The sequence below is a fragment of the Carcharodon carcharias genome, chromosome 1 (assembly GCF_017639515.1).
Source record: "Carcharodon carcharias isolate sCarCar2 chromosome 1, sCarCar2.pri, whole genome shotgun sequence".
NCBI lineage: Eukaryota > Metazoa > Chordata > Chondrichthyes > Lamniformes > Lamnidae > Carcharodon > Carcharodon carcharias.
The window spans coordinates 123,787,117-123,802,045 of record NC_054467.1 but is presented as its reverse complement, the minus strand read 5'-3'; the positions used below and the strand labels follow the sequence as shown (position 1 = coordinate 123,802,045).

General features: G+C 41.8%; 1 protein-coding gene across 3 annotated transcripts in view; it reads left to right on the top strand.

Annotated features, from left to right (window-relative positions):
* The window catches only part of anapc4 (anaphase promoting complex subunit 4), a 125,045-nt gene that overhangs the window by 7,384 nt on the left and 102,732 nt on the right, over positions 1-14,929 (top strand). For 2 of the 3 annotated variants that reach the window (XM_041187616.1, XM_041187635.1), the window contains exons 2-5: positions 1,391-1,505; positions 5,556-5,661; positions 5,751-5,883; positions 8,406-8,480. In XM_041187616.1, the coding sequence (XP_041043550.1) occupies positions 1,398-1,505; positions 5,556-5,661; positions 5,751-5,883; positions 8,406-8,480 (422 nt within the window). In that variant the 5' untranslated portion in view covers positions 1,391-1,397. The remainder of the gene's footprint in view (positions 1-1,390; positions 1,506-5,555; positions 5,662-5,750; positions 5,884-8,405; positions 8,481-14,929) is intronic. The other variant, XM_041187626.1, reaches the window with a different exon arrangement.

The following is a 14,929-nucleotide window of genomic DNA, read 5'->3' as shown; positions in this document are numbered from 1 at the left end:
CGGTGTGAAACCGACTTGCATCCTGATAATGGGATGTACATGAAGGCCCCACAGAAATGGCTCCCCACATCCAGTCGTCTCCGCCACCAGCGGGGAAATCACACTGATCCAGAACATGTCTTGGCCAATGTGGCACGTAGCTATCGACATTTAACTGTAGATGAATGGGGCTGCCCCTGGAGTTCAGGATAGAGGCCTCCAGCAACCGTGAACGCTGGAACACGCAGCAGTGGGTGCAGGGAGCATTTATCAGGTGAATCTTCTGGCTTAAGTGTCTTTTGAGGAGGTCCATCTTCTAGTTTGAGTGTTCCTGGAGGTCCATCTTCTATCATCGTTGGTGGGCCAGTTATGTCTGGATTCCTTTTAAAAATGGTGCCCAGTGAGTAATCCACCCGCCCCACTGCTTGAAGTGTCACCAACTCACCCACACACCGCACCCCCCATGCATATTTAACGAGGCAGGGGCTGTGCACGACAGCGCTAATTCCCAGCAGCCTCCACATCCCAGCACCACTTCAGTCCAATGTTGTCGGAGTCTGATCCATTTCCTGACCATGTGTCTGAAAGCCATTCACCTGATTACACAAAAAATTTCCATTTCGCCTGGTTAAATGCTGTTTTTGCTTTGAGGGAAGATACACAGTAGAAAGGGAAGTAGTAGTTTTTGCAATGGTCCTCAGCAAAAATTAGACATCTGGGTTTTGTTCCTGTAATGGTAGTCCCTTTATAATCCCAGTTTGGTCTGTGTCGACTAAACTGGCCAATCTGGTGGTTAGATCACTTTTGAGCATACTTATAGGTTGAATAGAGGATGGGGCCTATGGCTTTTTAGGGTATTCGTATAATTGCACTTTACTCAAGTACCTGTTTGGCCTGGTGGAAAGATTTCAGTAGGAAACATGCTAGTTTGGGGAACATCAGAGTTGCCTGAGTTGCTATTGGCTGTGGGTGCTATCTTGGACTGGAGGTTTTGTATTCCACTTGGATTGCCTTGGCTGAGATTAGAGAGTCCTTTATCCGTGCATTTTGTTGGAGGAGGGTGAAGGTTGACAAGACATTAGGTAACTGCCTGAGTTGGTCTTATACTTTGAGGTGTTTAGTGAGGAATAGATGTCCGCAAACACTTTTTTTGCTCTAATTTAGCTAACCCTCTGTGTTAATTGTACTTACTGCAGGTTTTATGCAAGTGTCCCTGTCTTGCCTAAACAAGGGACGGCCCACCCTTGTAGATGGCACACAGACGGTCCTGGCTGATGTCATCCTGAAACGCAGACACAGTATCATGTCTGAAATCTGTGTCACTTTTGCTGAACGTATTACTCTTCACATTCCTGCTGTTTGCAGTTCTGTTTAAACTCAGTGACTGGCACTGATTTTTTTTCATTGACAGAATTAACATGCCAGCATTTCGACAGGTTGGAGAGAAGCAACTTCCCAATGAAATACTTTACATGGTGTGGTCCCCTAAGCGGGACCTCATTGCACTTGCTAACAAAACTGGAGAGGTAACTGATTTTGTGTGTTATTACTATACCTGGAAGTTGATTCATAATTTTGATATGAATATAAACATATATTTAAATACAGTACCAGTATTGCTTATAACATGAGTACAAGTCTAGATCATGAAAAAAATGGGATGGTCGTTGTTGCATTTACCGTGTAAAAAATGAAGTGTCTGACTATGATAATTCACAATTGCCATGTCGATATTTCAGATAAGTGAGATGATTTCCTCCTCCGTACAGACAGGAGTGTTATGCCACTTAATGTACAATGCATTACTCTGCCACTAAAGTGATGATGTATCATTCTAAGGCTGCAGTGTCTGATGTTAAGTGAAAACAGGCTCAATTCAGACCATTTTGAAACTTGTAAAGTACTTCTAAGTTTCAGGTCCCAGATCAATGGCTGGCTTTCTTTAATGATTGTTTCCCTGCAGCCCATTGTGATGTCTGGTATGCGATGGATGTGTAAAACAAGCCAATATTATAGAGAGAAAGATGTGGAAGAGTAATGAAAACTCAACAATGAAAAGCTTTGTATTTCAGCAACTGCTGTATATTTTAGTGTACATAGTATGTGGTGTTTTAGCAGAATTTTTGTTGAAGGTTTTCCCAAAAATTAGCTTCTGAATATGATATTAACATACTCTGAAGCATTTCCTTACTGTTTGCACAAATACCGAGCATTATAAAGTAGGATGAGAGTAATATTATGGCCCAGAACTGCGCGGGGAGGTGGGAAGGGGGCGGCAGAAGACACTAAGGGGGCCACTAAGAAATCCTCACTCAAGGACTGCATAAGAATTGCCTGGGAAATTCAAAGTTCTGATCAGCAATTACCCTGTACCGGGAACCATCCGATACTCTGATTTAAATCAGAGATTTCGGATGGTTCCGACTCTCTTAGCAGAAAATTACTTAGGAAATGTTATAACTTATAGTTACCCAGTTAGATGAACCCCCCCCCCCCCGCCCCACTGGATCCCCAACTACCCCCGCCCAACCTCCTAGTCAGGAACTAACCTCCCGACCCCACCCCAAGCACCCTCATGACTAACCCTCCCAGCTACCTCCCATTCTCCCCCAACTACCCTGCAACCCCACCCCCCAGCTACTCCATTCGACCTGACCATCCCCCTCACCCCGGATTGCCCCCAACCACCCAATGCACCCTCCGACCCCCCCAACACCCCCGACCCTGACTGAGCATCCCAACACATCCTAGATTCCTTTTCCATTTAAGTCCCTCTCCCTCCCTGAGCCACCTGACCCCTCCCCTCTGTCCCATATTATCACCCTTCCCACAACCCATCCTTCCCCCCCACAACCCATCTTAACCCCTGCTCTCCAACTGATTGAACTCCTGACCCATCCTACACCCTCCCGACTGACCACCTGATTCACCCCGACTCATTCTACTCCCTGACCCCATCCTCCATCCGACCCACTGACCTTCCATACTTACCTTCTGTCTTGTCAAAGTGGCTGGGACCTTTAACCTTATCTGCTTTATGTCATTGTGTGCCATGAAAAGGGAGTGTGGCTTCACATTCCCTGACTTTGCTGCCCTAGACTGGAGGCCTTGAGAACCCACTGCACTGCATGTTTCTCACCAGACCCAGGTTGGAAGGTCGGGCACAAAATATGCAGCCACTGACTAGGGCAAATAAAAAGAGGTGGAGTAGCAATCTGATTATGATTGCCACTCTGAGGAAGTTCTGGCCCCCGTGTTGATGGAGGAAGAGCACGTTAATGTTTTTCTCGACTTTTGTTTGAATGGGATAGATATCCAACATATCTAGCAACTCAAGACTGGGCACCCATGAGGGGATGTGGGCCATAAGCAGCAGCAGAATTGTACTTGAACATAATCTGCAACCCCATGGCCTGGCATACCCCCGATTCTACCATCAAGCCAGGGGATCAACCCTGGTTCAATGAAAAATGCAGGAGAGTATGCCAGGAGCAGCACCAGGCATACCTAAAAATGAGGTGTCATGCTGGTGAAGCTATAACACAGGATTACTTGCATGCCAAACAGCATATGCAGCAAGTGATAGACAGGGCTAAGCGATCCCACAACCAACAGATCAGATCTAAGCTCTGCAGTCCTGCCACACCCATTCGTGAATGGCGGTGGACAATTAAACAACTCACTGGAGGAGGAGGAGGTTCCACACATATCCCCATCCTCAATGATGGAGGAGCCAGCACATCAAGGTGAAAGATAAGGCTGAAGCATTCACATCAATCGTCAGCCAGAAGTGCTGAGTGGATGATCCATCTCTGCCTTCTCCAGAGGCCCCCAGCATCACAGGTGCCAGTGTTCAGCCAATTCGATTCACTCCACGTGATATCAAGAAACAGCTGAGGGCACTGGATACTGCAAAGGCTATGGACCCTGGCAATATTCCAGCAATAGTATTGAAGACTTGTGCTCCAGAACTTGCCACGCCCCTAGCCAAGCTGTTCCAATACAGCTACAACACTGGCATCCACCTGGCTATGTGGAAAATTGCCCAGGTATGCCCTGTACGCACAAAGCAGGACACATCCAACCTGGCCAATTACCACCCCATCAGTCTCCTCTCCATCATTAGTAAAGTGATGGAAGGGGTCATCAACAGTGCTATCAGGCAGCACTTGCTTAGCAATAACCTGCTCACTGACGCCAGTTTGGGTTCTGCCAGGGCCACTCAGCTCTTGACCTCATTACATCCTTGGTTCAAACATGGATAAAAGAGCTGAACTTCCGAGGTGAGGTGAGAATGACAGTCCTTGATATCAAGGCAGCATTTGACAGAGTATGGCATCAAGGAGCCTGAGCAAAACTAGAGTCAATGCAAATCGGGGGGAAATCTCTCCATTGGTTGGAGTCATGCCAGCATAAAGGAAAATGGATGTGGTGGTTGGAGGCAAGTCATCTCAGCTCCAGGACATCACGGCAAAAGTTCCTCAGGGTAGTGTCCTGGGCCAAACCATCTTCAGCTGCTTCATCAATGACCTTCCTTCCAGCATAAGGTCAGAAATGGGGATGTTCGCTGATGATTGCACGATGTTCAGCACCATTCGCGACTCCTCGGATACTGAAGCAGTCCATTTCCATACGCAACAACACCTGGACAATATCCAAGCTTGGGCTGACAAGTGGGAAGTAACATTTATGCCTCAAGTGTCAGGCAATGACCATCTCCAACAAGAAAGCATCTAGCCATTGCCCCTTGATGTTCCATGGCATTACCATCACTGAATCCCACATTATCAACATTCTGGGGGGTTACCATTGACCAGAACTGGACTTGTCATATAAATACTGTGGCTACAAGAGCAGGTCAGAGGCTAGAAATCATGCAATGAGTAACCCACCTCCTGACTCCCCAAAGCCTGTCCACCAGTTACAAGGCACAAGTCAGGAGTGTGATGGAATACTCCCCACTTGCCTGAATGAGTGCAGCTCCCACAACACTCAAGAAGCTTGACACCGTGCAAGACAAAGCTACCTACTTGATTTGCACCACATCCACAAACATTCACTCCCTCCACCATCGACGCACAGTAGCAGCATTATCTACAAGATGCATTGCAGGAATTCACCAAGGCTCCTTCGACAGCACCTTCCAAACCCATGACCACTACCATCTAGAAAGAAAGGGCAGCAGATAGATTGGAATACCACCACCTGTAATTTCCCCTCCAAGTCACTCACCACCCTGACTTGGAAATATATCACCGTCCTTTCATTGTTGCTGGGTCAAAATCCTGAAAGCCCCTTGCTTACAGCACTGTGGGCATATCTACACCACATGGACTACAGTAGTTCAAGAAGGCAGCTCACCACCACCTTCTTGAGCAATTAGGGATGGGTATTAAATGCTGGTCTCGCCAGTGAAGCCCACATCCCATGAATGAATAATAAAAATTAAATTATCCATGTCTTCTGAGTATTACCTTCATCCTGCAACAGAGTTATTGTTAGACAGAATGTAATACTGGGTGAGGAATTCATAATATATCAAAAGAATACCATAGAAATCTTTTATTTAATTTTAGGTTTTGCTTCATCGTCTTGCCCACTTTCAGCGTGTGTGGAGCTTGGCACCAAATGAAAACACAGGAAAAGAAGTAACATCATTAGCATGGAGGCCAGATGGAAAAGGTAAAGCACCAAATGCACCAGAGTTCATGACCTCACATAGTTGTTAAATTGTATGTGTTTTTAATAAATCCTTTTTGTTTTTCTACTAGTTTTAGCATTTAGTCTTGCAGACACACGCCGAATTGTTTTATGTGATGTGGAAAAAGCAGAGATCCTACATTTTTTCTCCTTGGAAAACTTAGTCACCTGTATGCACTGGACCGAGGTGATGGATCCAAAAAGGTAATCAAGAACGTCAGGTCTGGCGGCTTCTGTGGAAAGGGAAACAGAATTAACATTTTAGGTCTGTGTCCTCGCGTCAGAACCAAGGTCACCTGCAACATTAACTCTGTTTCTCTCTCCACAGATGCTGCCAGACCTGCTGAGTATTTCCAGCATTTTTTAATTTTTATTTCAGATTTCCATCATCTGCGTTGTTTTGTCTTTGTATCAAGATTATAAGCTCAGTCTTACTGGAATTGTTGTAAACAATTTTTTAAAAACTTGTTCTGTAAAAGTAAAACCCATTATCAAATGTTTTGAGGCACTATAGACTAAAATGCTATCTTATTTGGGCCAAATCAAGTTGTAGTGGGACATCCTGCAGCCCCTGCCATTAGGCTTTTTTTGGTTGCCTTAAGTTTGACATTTTTTTGATGCTATAACTTGCTGGAAATGACAGCTGATAATGTTGTGGAGGAAGCAACAGGACATCTAAGATTTCAGTGAATGACGGGAGCCAACAGTTTATCTCCTTAATTATTGTGATTTAATGATTGAGAAAGAAATAGGAATGACAGAGAAGCAGTTGAAATACAGTGAATGTTTTAGAGTCATTTAGGTACAGAAGGAAATAAAGTGAGGGAAAATATGATTGGATTGAGAGAGAAAAAGTATGAAACAAATTAAAAATTTGAACTTTTTAATATCTCAAGATCTAAAAAGTTAAAATTGTTTCATTCTGGGGAAGAGAGGTTGATTGAGATTATATTAATCATTATAACATCATTAAAAAGAAACATACGCTCTTAATTACTCGCCCTCACTTCCTTCAGCAAGATTAATGGTCAAAAAATCTGCAAGTTCCTCAAGATAAAGAGAAAGCTAAGGTTGAGATGCTGCTTGCGCAAGTCAAACAGCTGAGTAAAGCAACCGAGTTCTGGAAATTTCCAACTCTGAATCCCCTGTAATTGCTGACCAATTTGCACATTAATAATTACATGAATTATTTACACACCGTTATTTTTTTCAACAACATTTGGCCTATCATATGCCCTCAGAAAGGTCCTACAATGCTAAACTGTTATGATCCCCATGGAGACTTATAATATCAAAGAACCAAACTCCTTAAATGACCGCAACGGAAAAAATCTGATGGACAAGTATCGCTTTTAAAAACTTTTACTGTCACAATCAAACCAAAGTTAACGAAGTAATCATGAATTCACAGGCAAATTGTACTCAATAGAAACTACAAATTATACTTTAAATAGCTGATACAACTAAGGTAAATTTCATAGATTTCTTAGCTAGCCCTCAAAGCACATATGTGGCACCACACGTAGTTCCAATGCCTCACACAACTCTTTCTTCCTCCGGTAGAGTTCAACTGCTCTTTGTCACGCAGGATCCAATCATCATGTAGCCTCTGACAACTGCTTTACTCTATCTGACTTCCACAGATACAATTACTATCAACAAGGCACTTTTGCAGAGCTTTCTTCACTCAGTTCACAACAGTCTGATGACATAGTTTTCCCAGAGTCACCTAGGTCTAACCGCTCAATAACACATCTGTACGTGATGTGGTCAGCTCTGGTATAAACCACCCAGCTCTTCAGTGTGCTTGGATTGTTCTCAGAGCTTTTCAGATCCCCTATCCTGTTCTGACCACAATCTGCAATACTCTGAACCCCAAGAGCCCCTGGGCCTGTTCTGACGACAAGGTGAAATACAATCTCCCGGTCTCGATTATGCGTCCCAAGTAGCTTCTATTTCCCGAGCAATTTAGCGAAGACTCATTTGTCAGAAGCCCGATCTCACATCCAGGAAATGCAATTAACAAACCCCTCCCCCAGGAAACTGGACCTGGTTTCTGTTTCAGTTATGCGCAGTCTCAAGAAATACAGGTTTTAAAACCATTTCATCACATTAACAGAATTTTTAAAATCTGCTTTGCTAATTATTTGGAAAGGGGCACTCTTTCATTTTGAAAGCGCTCTGCCAATCTTTTTTTGAATTCATATTTTAGTTTTATTAACCCTTCATTGTTCTCAGCTTGACACTGGTCTTTATTTTAAACATTTGGCACACTTTAAACTCGTAATAGGAAAAAGATGAATGAAGTGTTATGTTGGGGAAGATTTCCACTGCAGCCTTGCATAACAGTCATATACCTTGTTATGCATAGTTGCATCGGAAATCTTCCCCAACATAACACTTCATTCACCTTGTTCCTATAATTAATTTATAAATGTTTATAAATTGCTTTATACATAATACACTGAGAAAACTTTCCTTCATGGTCAGAGTATAACTTTTTTTACATTGTTAGTACAATATAACCCCAAGCGACAGTAACATAAATGTATGAGCAAATCATGTGCTCCTTTGGGCAAACCTTGTTTGGAGAGACTAATAAAAATATATGGGAAAACAAATGTAAGCTTCCAAAGACTCATAAAAAAGTGAAAAAAAGATATAGCTGAAGAAGTGTAGCTATTTCAAATTATTGTCTCATATTTACATATTTATATTCTTTCCAGTGCTATTGCCTCAATCAGTTTACTAGATGAAGAAGGAAGCCTTTTCTTGCCCAAGTTGCCTGCACTACCAAAGAGGTAAATTTAATGAGATATGACTAAAATAAGATCAATGAAATGCCATTGACCCGGATTTTGCAGTTGTAATAAGGCAAAACTGTTAGCGTCTGCCCTCATTACCACTCTGAAGCTGACAGCAACTTCTGGTGTCTGCACATTTGCAGTTAAGCAGGGAAATTCAGAAGTTGCTGTCAGTGATTCAGTGCTGCTCCACGGGGTGCACTGTTAAGGTGCAGACGGCACTCTTTAGTAATTACTTGAACTATGTGAACTTGCTGTAAAAATGCCTGATAAATTACGCCTTCTTGAATAGGTGTAATTAGGAATCAAGTGATAACTAGTGCTGTACAAGCTCTCTGGCTCCAAGAAACTAATTTTATACATGTGGAATGTCAGATTTCTACGTTATGATAAAAATTCCATGGGTTTTTAATTTTAAAAAAAGTTTGCTTATCCTATTTTAGCTTCTACCTTATTCCTATGTTTATACCCCAATCTTTAATTTGGCTGTCTGTAAAAATATGAGTGAATGATAATCAGTACATTTTATTTTCTGGTTTGCTGCCTGTTATTGGCTGCTCAGCCTATTTCGTGGCATCACCATTGCTGGGTGCCTTGAGATCCCCTTGACTTGATGCCAGAATCAAACTAGGGAATGGTGAAATCCATGTCACAGAGATGACTAAATCTTTGCAGCTTTTGTTGAGTTCAGCGGCGACTGCCGCCAGCTTGTTGCTTAACTGCAAAATTCCTGGCATTATTATCCACTGTTTGAATGGCCAAATGAATTTAATTATCTGTTGGTGGTGTTCAACAACTTTATTTTATTCTGTCAGCTAAATAAAAATCGTTACCCTTGAAGTAATTTAATCCACTATTCTGTTTTGGGTTTCTGCTTGTGGGGTGTCATAAGTATCTCATTAAGGGTTTGGTGCACTTAGTGGGGGAAAAAAAATCAGAAGTTCAACCTAATTGCTCTAATTGTAGCTACTATAACTTCAATGTTGTGTTTCATTACTAGCTAAAAGAACTGACCTTTTGTTATGATTTTCAATCAAAGAATACCTTTTACTGATTTGGATCTCAGATCTAAAATGGGTGATGGAAACTGCATATATAGGATAAAAGTTGCGCTTACCATTTAAACATCAATAAGAAGATACATAAAATAAGAGAAATACTGATGATTAATATGAAATCCAAACTGAAATAATTTTTCTCTTTTTTTAAGGCGGGGAGGGCAGAGTAAATTTGTGACACTTCAATGAAAATATACAATTTGGTGCTCATCTACTTGAAAATTAAGTAACTTATTAATCTCAGCAGTGTTATACTAACATTTTGATTTTCCACAGTGTATGAGCTCTAGATTTTTTAAATTCCTTGAGCTCTTGAAGTTTGTCTAATTTGTTTGAATTTATTAATTGGACGAGTGAGGTCCACATGATGTTATGAGTGACAATTTGTATTTAGAGTCTTGATCTGATTTCAGTACTCGAGCTGTATGATTGTTAAACTTGTTAAGTATTCAAATGAATGTAAGTTTAAAAAAATAAGTTGTGACATATTTTGGGTTTAATCATGGCTAATCCTGTTCTGTGAAGGTTAGAAATAGAGATGGTGCTGTGATGAATTGAAAATTGCTGAGCATTTTCTGAATGGGAAGTATTCTGGACAGAGAATTTATGAGAGTTAACTCACACATGTTCTTCAAAGTTTTTATAAATGATCCAGAAGAGGACAGTAAGATCTTTATCTCAATGTTTTTGGATGACCCTGATTTAACAAGGGTCAAAACAAAAAAAGCAAACGAATGACTTGTATTCATATACAGCCTTTTATGGCCACAGGTTGTCCAAGAGCGCTTTACAGCCGTTCAGTAAACATTAGAAGTGTACTGACAATCGTAATGTAAGAAACATGGCAACTAATTTGCAAACTGCCAAAAACAAATGAAATAATGACTAGATAATCTGCTATTTTTGTGTAATGTTGATTGAAGGATAAATATTGGCCAGGACACCAGGGATAACTCCACTGCTCTTCTTCAAATGCCATGTGATCTTATAAGAAAGCAGACGGGGCATCACTCCAATGTCTCATCCAAAAGACAGTACCTTTCACAGTGCAGCACTCCCTCAGTTCTACACTGGATTGTTAGCCTACGTTTTTGTGCTCAAGTTCTGGAGTGGAATTTGAGCTCAAAGCGTTGTGACTCAGAGATGAGAGTGCTACCAACTGAGCTGTGACTGACAATGGAGAATTTGAAAAATTACAAAGGACCTAAATGCATTTAAATGTAGCTAAATGTAGCCATACATTTATGGACATGGAACATGCAATGAGAATAATGGGAAAGTAATAACTAAGATCAGGAAAGGGATTTTGGGGTCATAGCAGATTGAGCCATGAGGATTTCAAGCCAACGTCCTAACAGCTGTAAATACAACATAGACCATTGGAATTGGATTGCATACAAAGAGAAATGGAGAATCAAACAAATAAAATAACACTAGAGATGGTACAGTTATAGAACAATACCTGGAACATTGTGTTCAGTTTTAGAATTTGCACTGGGAAAAGAAACTTGTAACATAGCAGGTAAGAACCATTATACTTACAAGGGAACTGGAAATTAAAACTTGGAGAAAGACTTCGGAATGTCAAGTCCCCAGCAAAGGCCTCTTCTTCATTCCCCTCAGCGAATTTCAAATTTGGCATGAGGCTGGGTTCTTCATCCGCCATCTTCACTTCTATGCCCCCTTTGTTGGTCAGGAATATTCCCACTGCACACTGGACTCTTTCTCCCATCTTCAGAATTCTTGTCCCACCAGGATCCCTCCCTCTAGCCTCTTGCTGCACTGGTGGTGCCCTCTTTCAGGTGAAGCATCGAACCAAAACCCCATCTGCCCCCTCAGATTGAAATAAAAGATCCTATTTGACACTATTTCGAAGAAGAGCAGGGGAGTTATCCCTGGTGTTCTACTAATATTTATCCCTTAACCAAAGTCACAAAATAGTATTATCTAGTCACTATCATAGTGCTACTTGTGGGAGTTTGCTATGTGCAAATTGACTACTGCATTTCTGACATTATAACAGTGACGGCACTTCAAAAGTACTTCATTAATTGTAAAGCACTTTTAAAGTCTGATCGTGAAAGGTGCTATATAATTGCAGTCTTTTTCTTTTACCCTCTCTGGGCTTTTCAATCAACTCACTCACTTGAAACCTACCTCCCTCTGAACTTGTAGCACTCCATTCTCTCAGGCATGAGCTTAACATTGTCATTAAATTTGTTGACAAGTTGTTAACTGGTGAACCAATCTCTACATTTCAGAGGCTGAACACCAACCCTCCAACATCGCTACTGACCTCTCCCAGACTGTCACCCCACAAAGAAGCGTAAAGATATCGTTTCCCAGACTGATACTGACCTCAACTCTTCAGAGATCTTTCAACCAACCTCATACTCCCCTTATCTCTCCCTGCGTCTTCCTTGAATGGAGGCCCAATAGGCCTCCATCCGCCATCACCTGCCTCCAACTGGCTGAACTTGTTCTTATATTGAACAACACCTCCTTTGACTCCATTCAGTTCCTCCAAATTAGAGGTATGGGCCCTAGCCATGCCTGCCCTTTTGTGGGATCTGTGTAACATTCTTTGTCCTTGCCCTACTTAGGTTCCAACCTTTCTCAAGTACCAGTGAAAATTTGGGACAGCGGGAATGGAGGTGGGAGTCCCAGAATCTGGATTTTTTTTTTAAAGGTCCATGGAGTCTCCCTGACTCTGAGAAAACCCAGCCCCATGTTGGAAGTTCCTCTGGAAGGTCTAAAGCCACAGTGTGTCTCTGAGAGGATTTCCTCAGACATGGGAAGTAGATGGATCTGGAGTACGTGTGTCAGGATGTCCCTTGCTATGGACAACAGGGAAGTATCCCGATAGCTTCCACAACATGGTTTATCTCCCTTCTTGCAGATAGTTACAATTGTCACATTCCTAAAGTCAGGTGTGGGGGTGGGAGTTCTTTTTCCTTCCAAATTCATAAGTTGAGAAGTTGAGTACATGAAGACTTGATGTGAGCACAAGTCCACCAACTTTGAAAACCTCAGCTGGCACACCAGCAAAGTTTTGTTGTTCTTCATCTGTGTGATTGCTTGTTGAAACTCTCCCATTGATGGTGGTTCACCCAAGGATTCTGCCACAGGAAAGCCTGGAGATATCAGCTGCCGTTGTAGATTCACGGTTGAGGAATTGTTCAAAGTGTTCTTCCCAGCTTTGACAGAAGGTATTGTCATCCTTAAGAAGAGAAAAAGCATCGTGTAAACAAATGGAATTTTGCCTGTTTGAACTTCGTCTCTCGATGGCCCTTCTGGCTTCAAAAACGGCTTTGTATGTGATGATGATCAGCATATTATTGGATCTCTTGCACTTTCTCTTCCCACCACATGTCCATTATCTTCTTTTATCATTGTCTTTGGGCATCAGGTTTGAGCTATGGGAATGCTGCCTTCTTAAGACTATAAGACGTAGGAGCAGAAGTAGGCCATTTGGCCCATCGAGTCTGCTCTGCCATTCAATGAGATCATGGCTGATCTGATAATCCTCAACTCCACTTTCTTGCCTTTTCCCCATAACCCTTGATTCCCTTACTGATTAAAAATCTGTCGATCTCAGCCTTGAATATACTTAACGACCCAGCCTCTACAGTTCTCTGCAGTAAAGAATTCCACAGATTGACTGCCCTCTGAGAGAAGAAATTCCTCCTCATCTCTGTTTTAAGTGGGCAACCTCTTACTGTGAGATTATGCCCTCTGGTCTTAGACTCACCCACAAGGGGAAACAACCTCTCAGCACCTACCCTGTCAAACCTCCTAAGAATCTTTTATGTTTCAATAAGGTCACCTTTCGTTCTCCTAAACCCCAATGAGTACAGGCCCAACCCACTCAACCTCTCCTCATAAGATAATCCCTCCATCCTTGGCATCAACCTAGTGAACCTTCTCTGGACTGCCTCCAATGCCAGTATATCTTTCCTTAGATAAGGGGAGCAAAACTGTTCACAGTATTCTAGATGTGGTTTAACTAGTGCCTTGTATAGTTTTAGTAAGACTTCCCTATTTTTATACTCCATTCCCTTTAAAATAAAGGCCAACATTCCATTTGCCTTACCAATTACCTGCTGAACTTGTATGCTAGCTTTTTGGGATTTATGAAAGAGGACCCCCAAATCCCTCTGTGTTGCAGCTTTCTTCAGTCTTTCTCCATTTAAGTAATATTTAGCTCCTCTATTCTTCCTGCCAAAGTGCATACCTCACACTTTCCCACATTATGCTCCATCTGCCACGTTTTTGCTCATTCACTTTACCTGCCTATATCCCTATGAAGACTCTTTGTGTCATCCTCACCACTTGCCTTCCCATCTATTTTTGTGCCATCTGCAAACTTGGCGATAGCACATTCATTTCCCTCATCCAAGTCACTAATATAAATTGTAAATAATTGTGACCCCAGCACTGATCCCTGTGGCATTCCACTAGTTACAGGTTGCCATCCTGAAAATGCCCCCCTTATCCTAACTCTCTGTCTTATATTAGTTAGCCAGTCTTCTATCCATGCCAGTATATTACCCCCAACACCATGAGCTCTTATCTTATTAAGTACCCTTAGGAATGGTACCTTATCGAACGCCTTTTGGAAACCCAAATATATTACCTCTACTGGTTCCCCTTTATCTGTCTTGCTTGTTACTTCCTCACAGATTTCTAATAAATTGTCGGGCATGATTTCCCCTTCACGAAACCATGCTGACTCTGCTTGATTAGATTATGCGTTTCTAAATGCTCTGCTATTATATCCTTCATAATAGACTGCAACATTTTCCCAATGACAGATATTAAGCTAACTGGCCTATAGTAACCTGTTTTTGTCTCCCTCCCTTTTGAATAAGGGTGTTACATTGGCAGTTTTCCAATCCTCTGGGACTTTTCCAGAATCTAAGGACTCTTGGAAAATTATTACCAGTGCACCTACTATCTCTGCAGCTATTTCCTTTAATATCCTAGGATGCAACCCATCCAGTCCAGGTGACGTATTGGTCTTTAGCCCCATTAGTTTCCCTTGTACTTTTTCTCTAGTGATAGTTATTGTATTTATTTCACTCCCCCCTTTTTGCCTCATGATTATTGAGTATTTTTGGAAAATGTTATCAGTGTCTTCTACCATGAAGACTGATGCAAAGTATTAATTCAACTCCTCTAACATTTCCTGGTCCCCCATTATTATTTCCCCAGCCTCATTCTCTAAGGGGCCTACATTGACTTTGACCTCTCCCTTCCTTTTTATATAAAAGAAGCTCTCACTGTCTATTTTTATATTACTTGCTAGTTTACCCTCAAAGTTTATTTTCTTCCTCTTTATTATTTTTTTGGTCATCTTCTGTTGGTTTTTAAAACTTTCCCAATTCT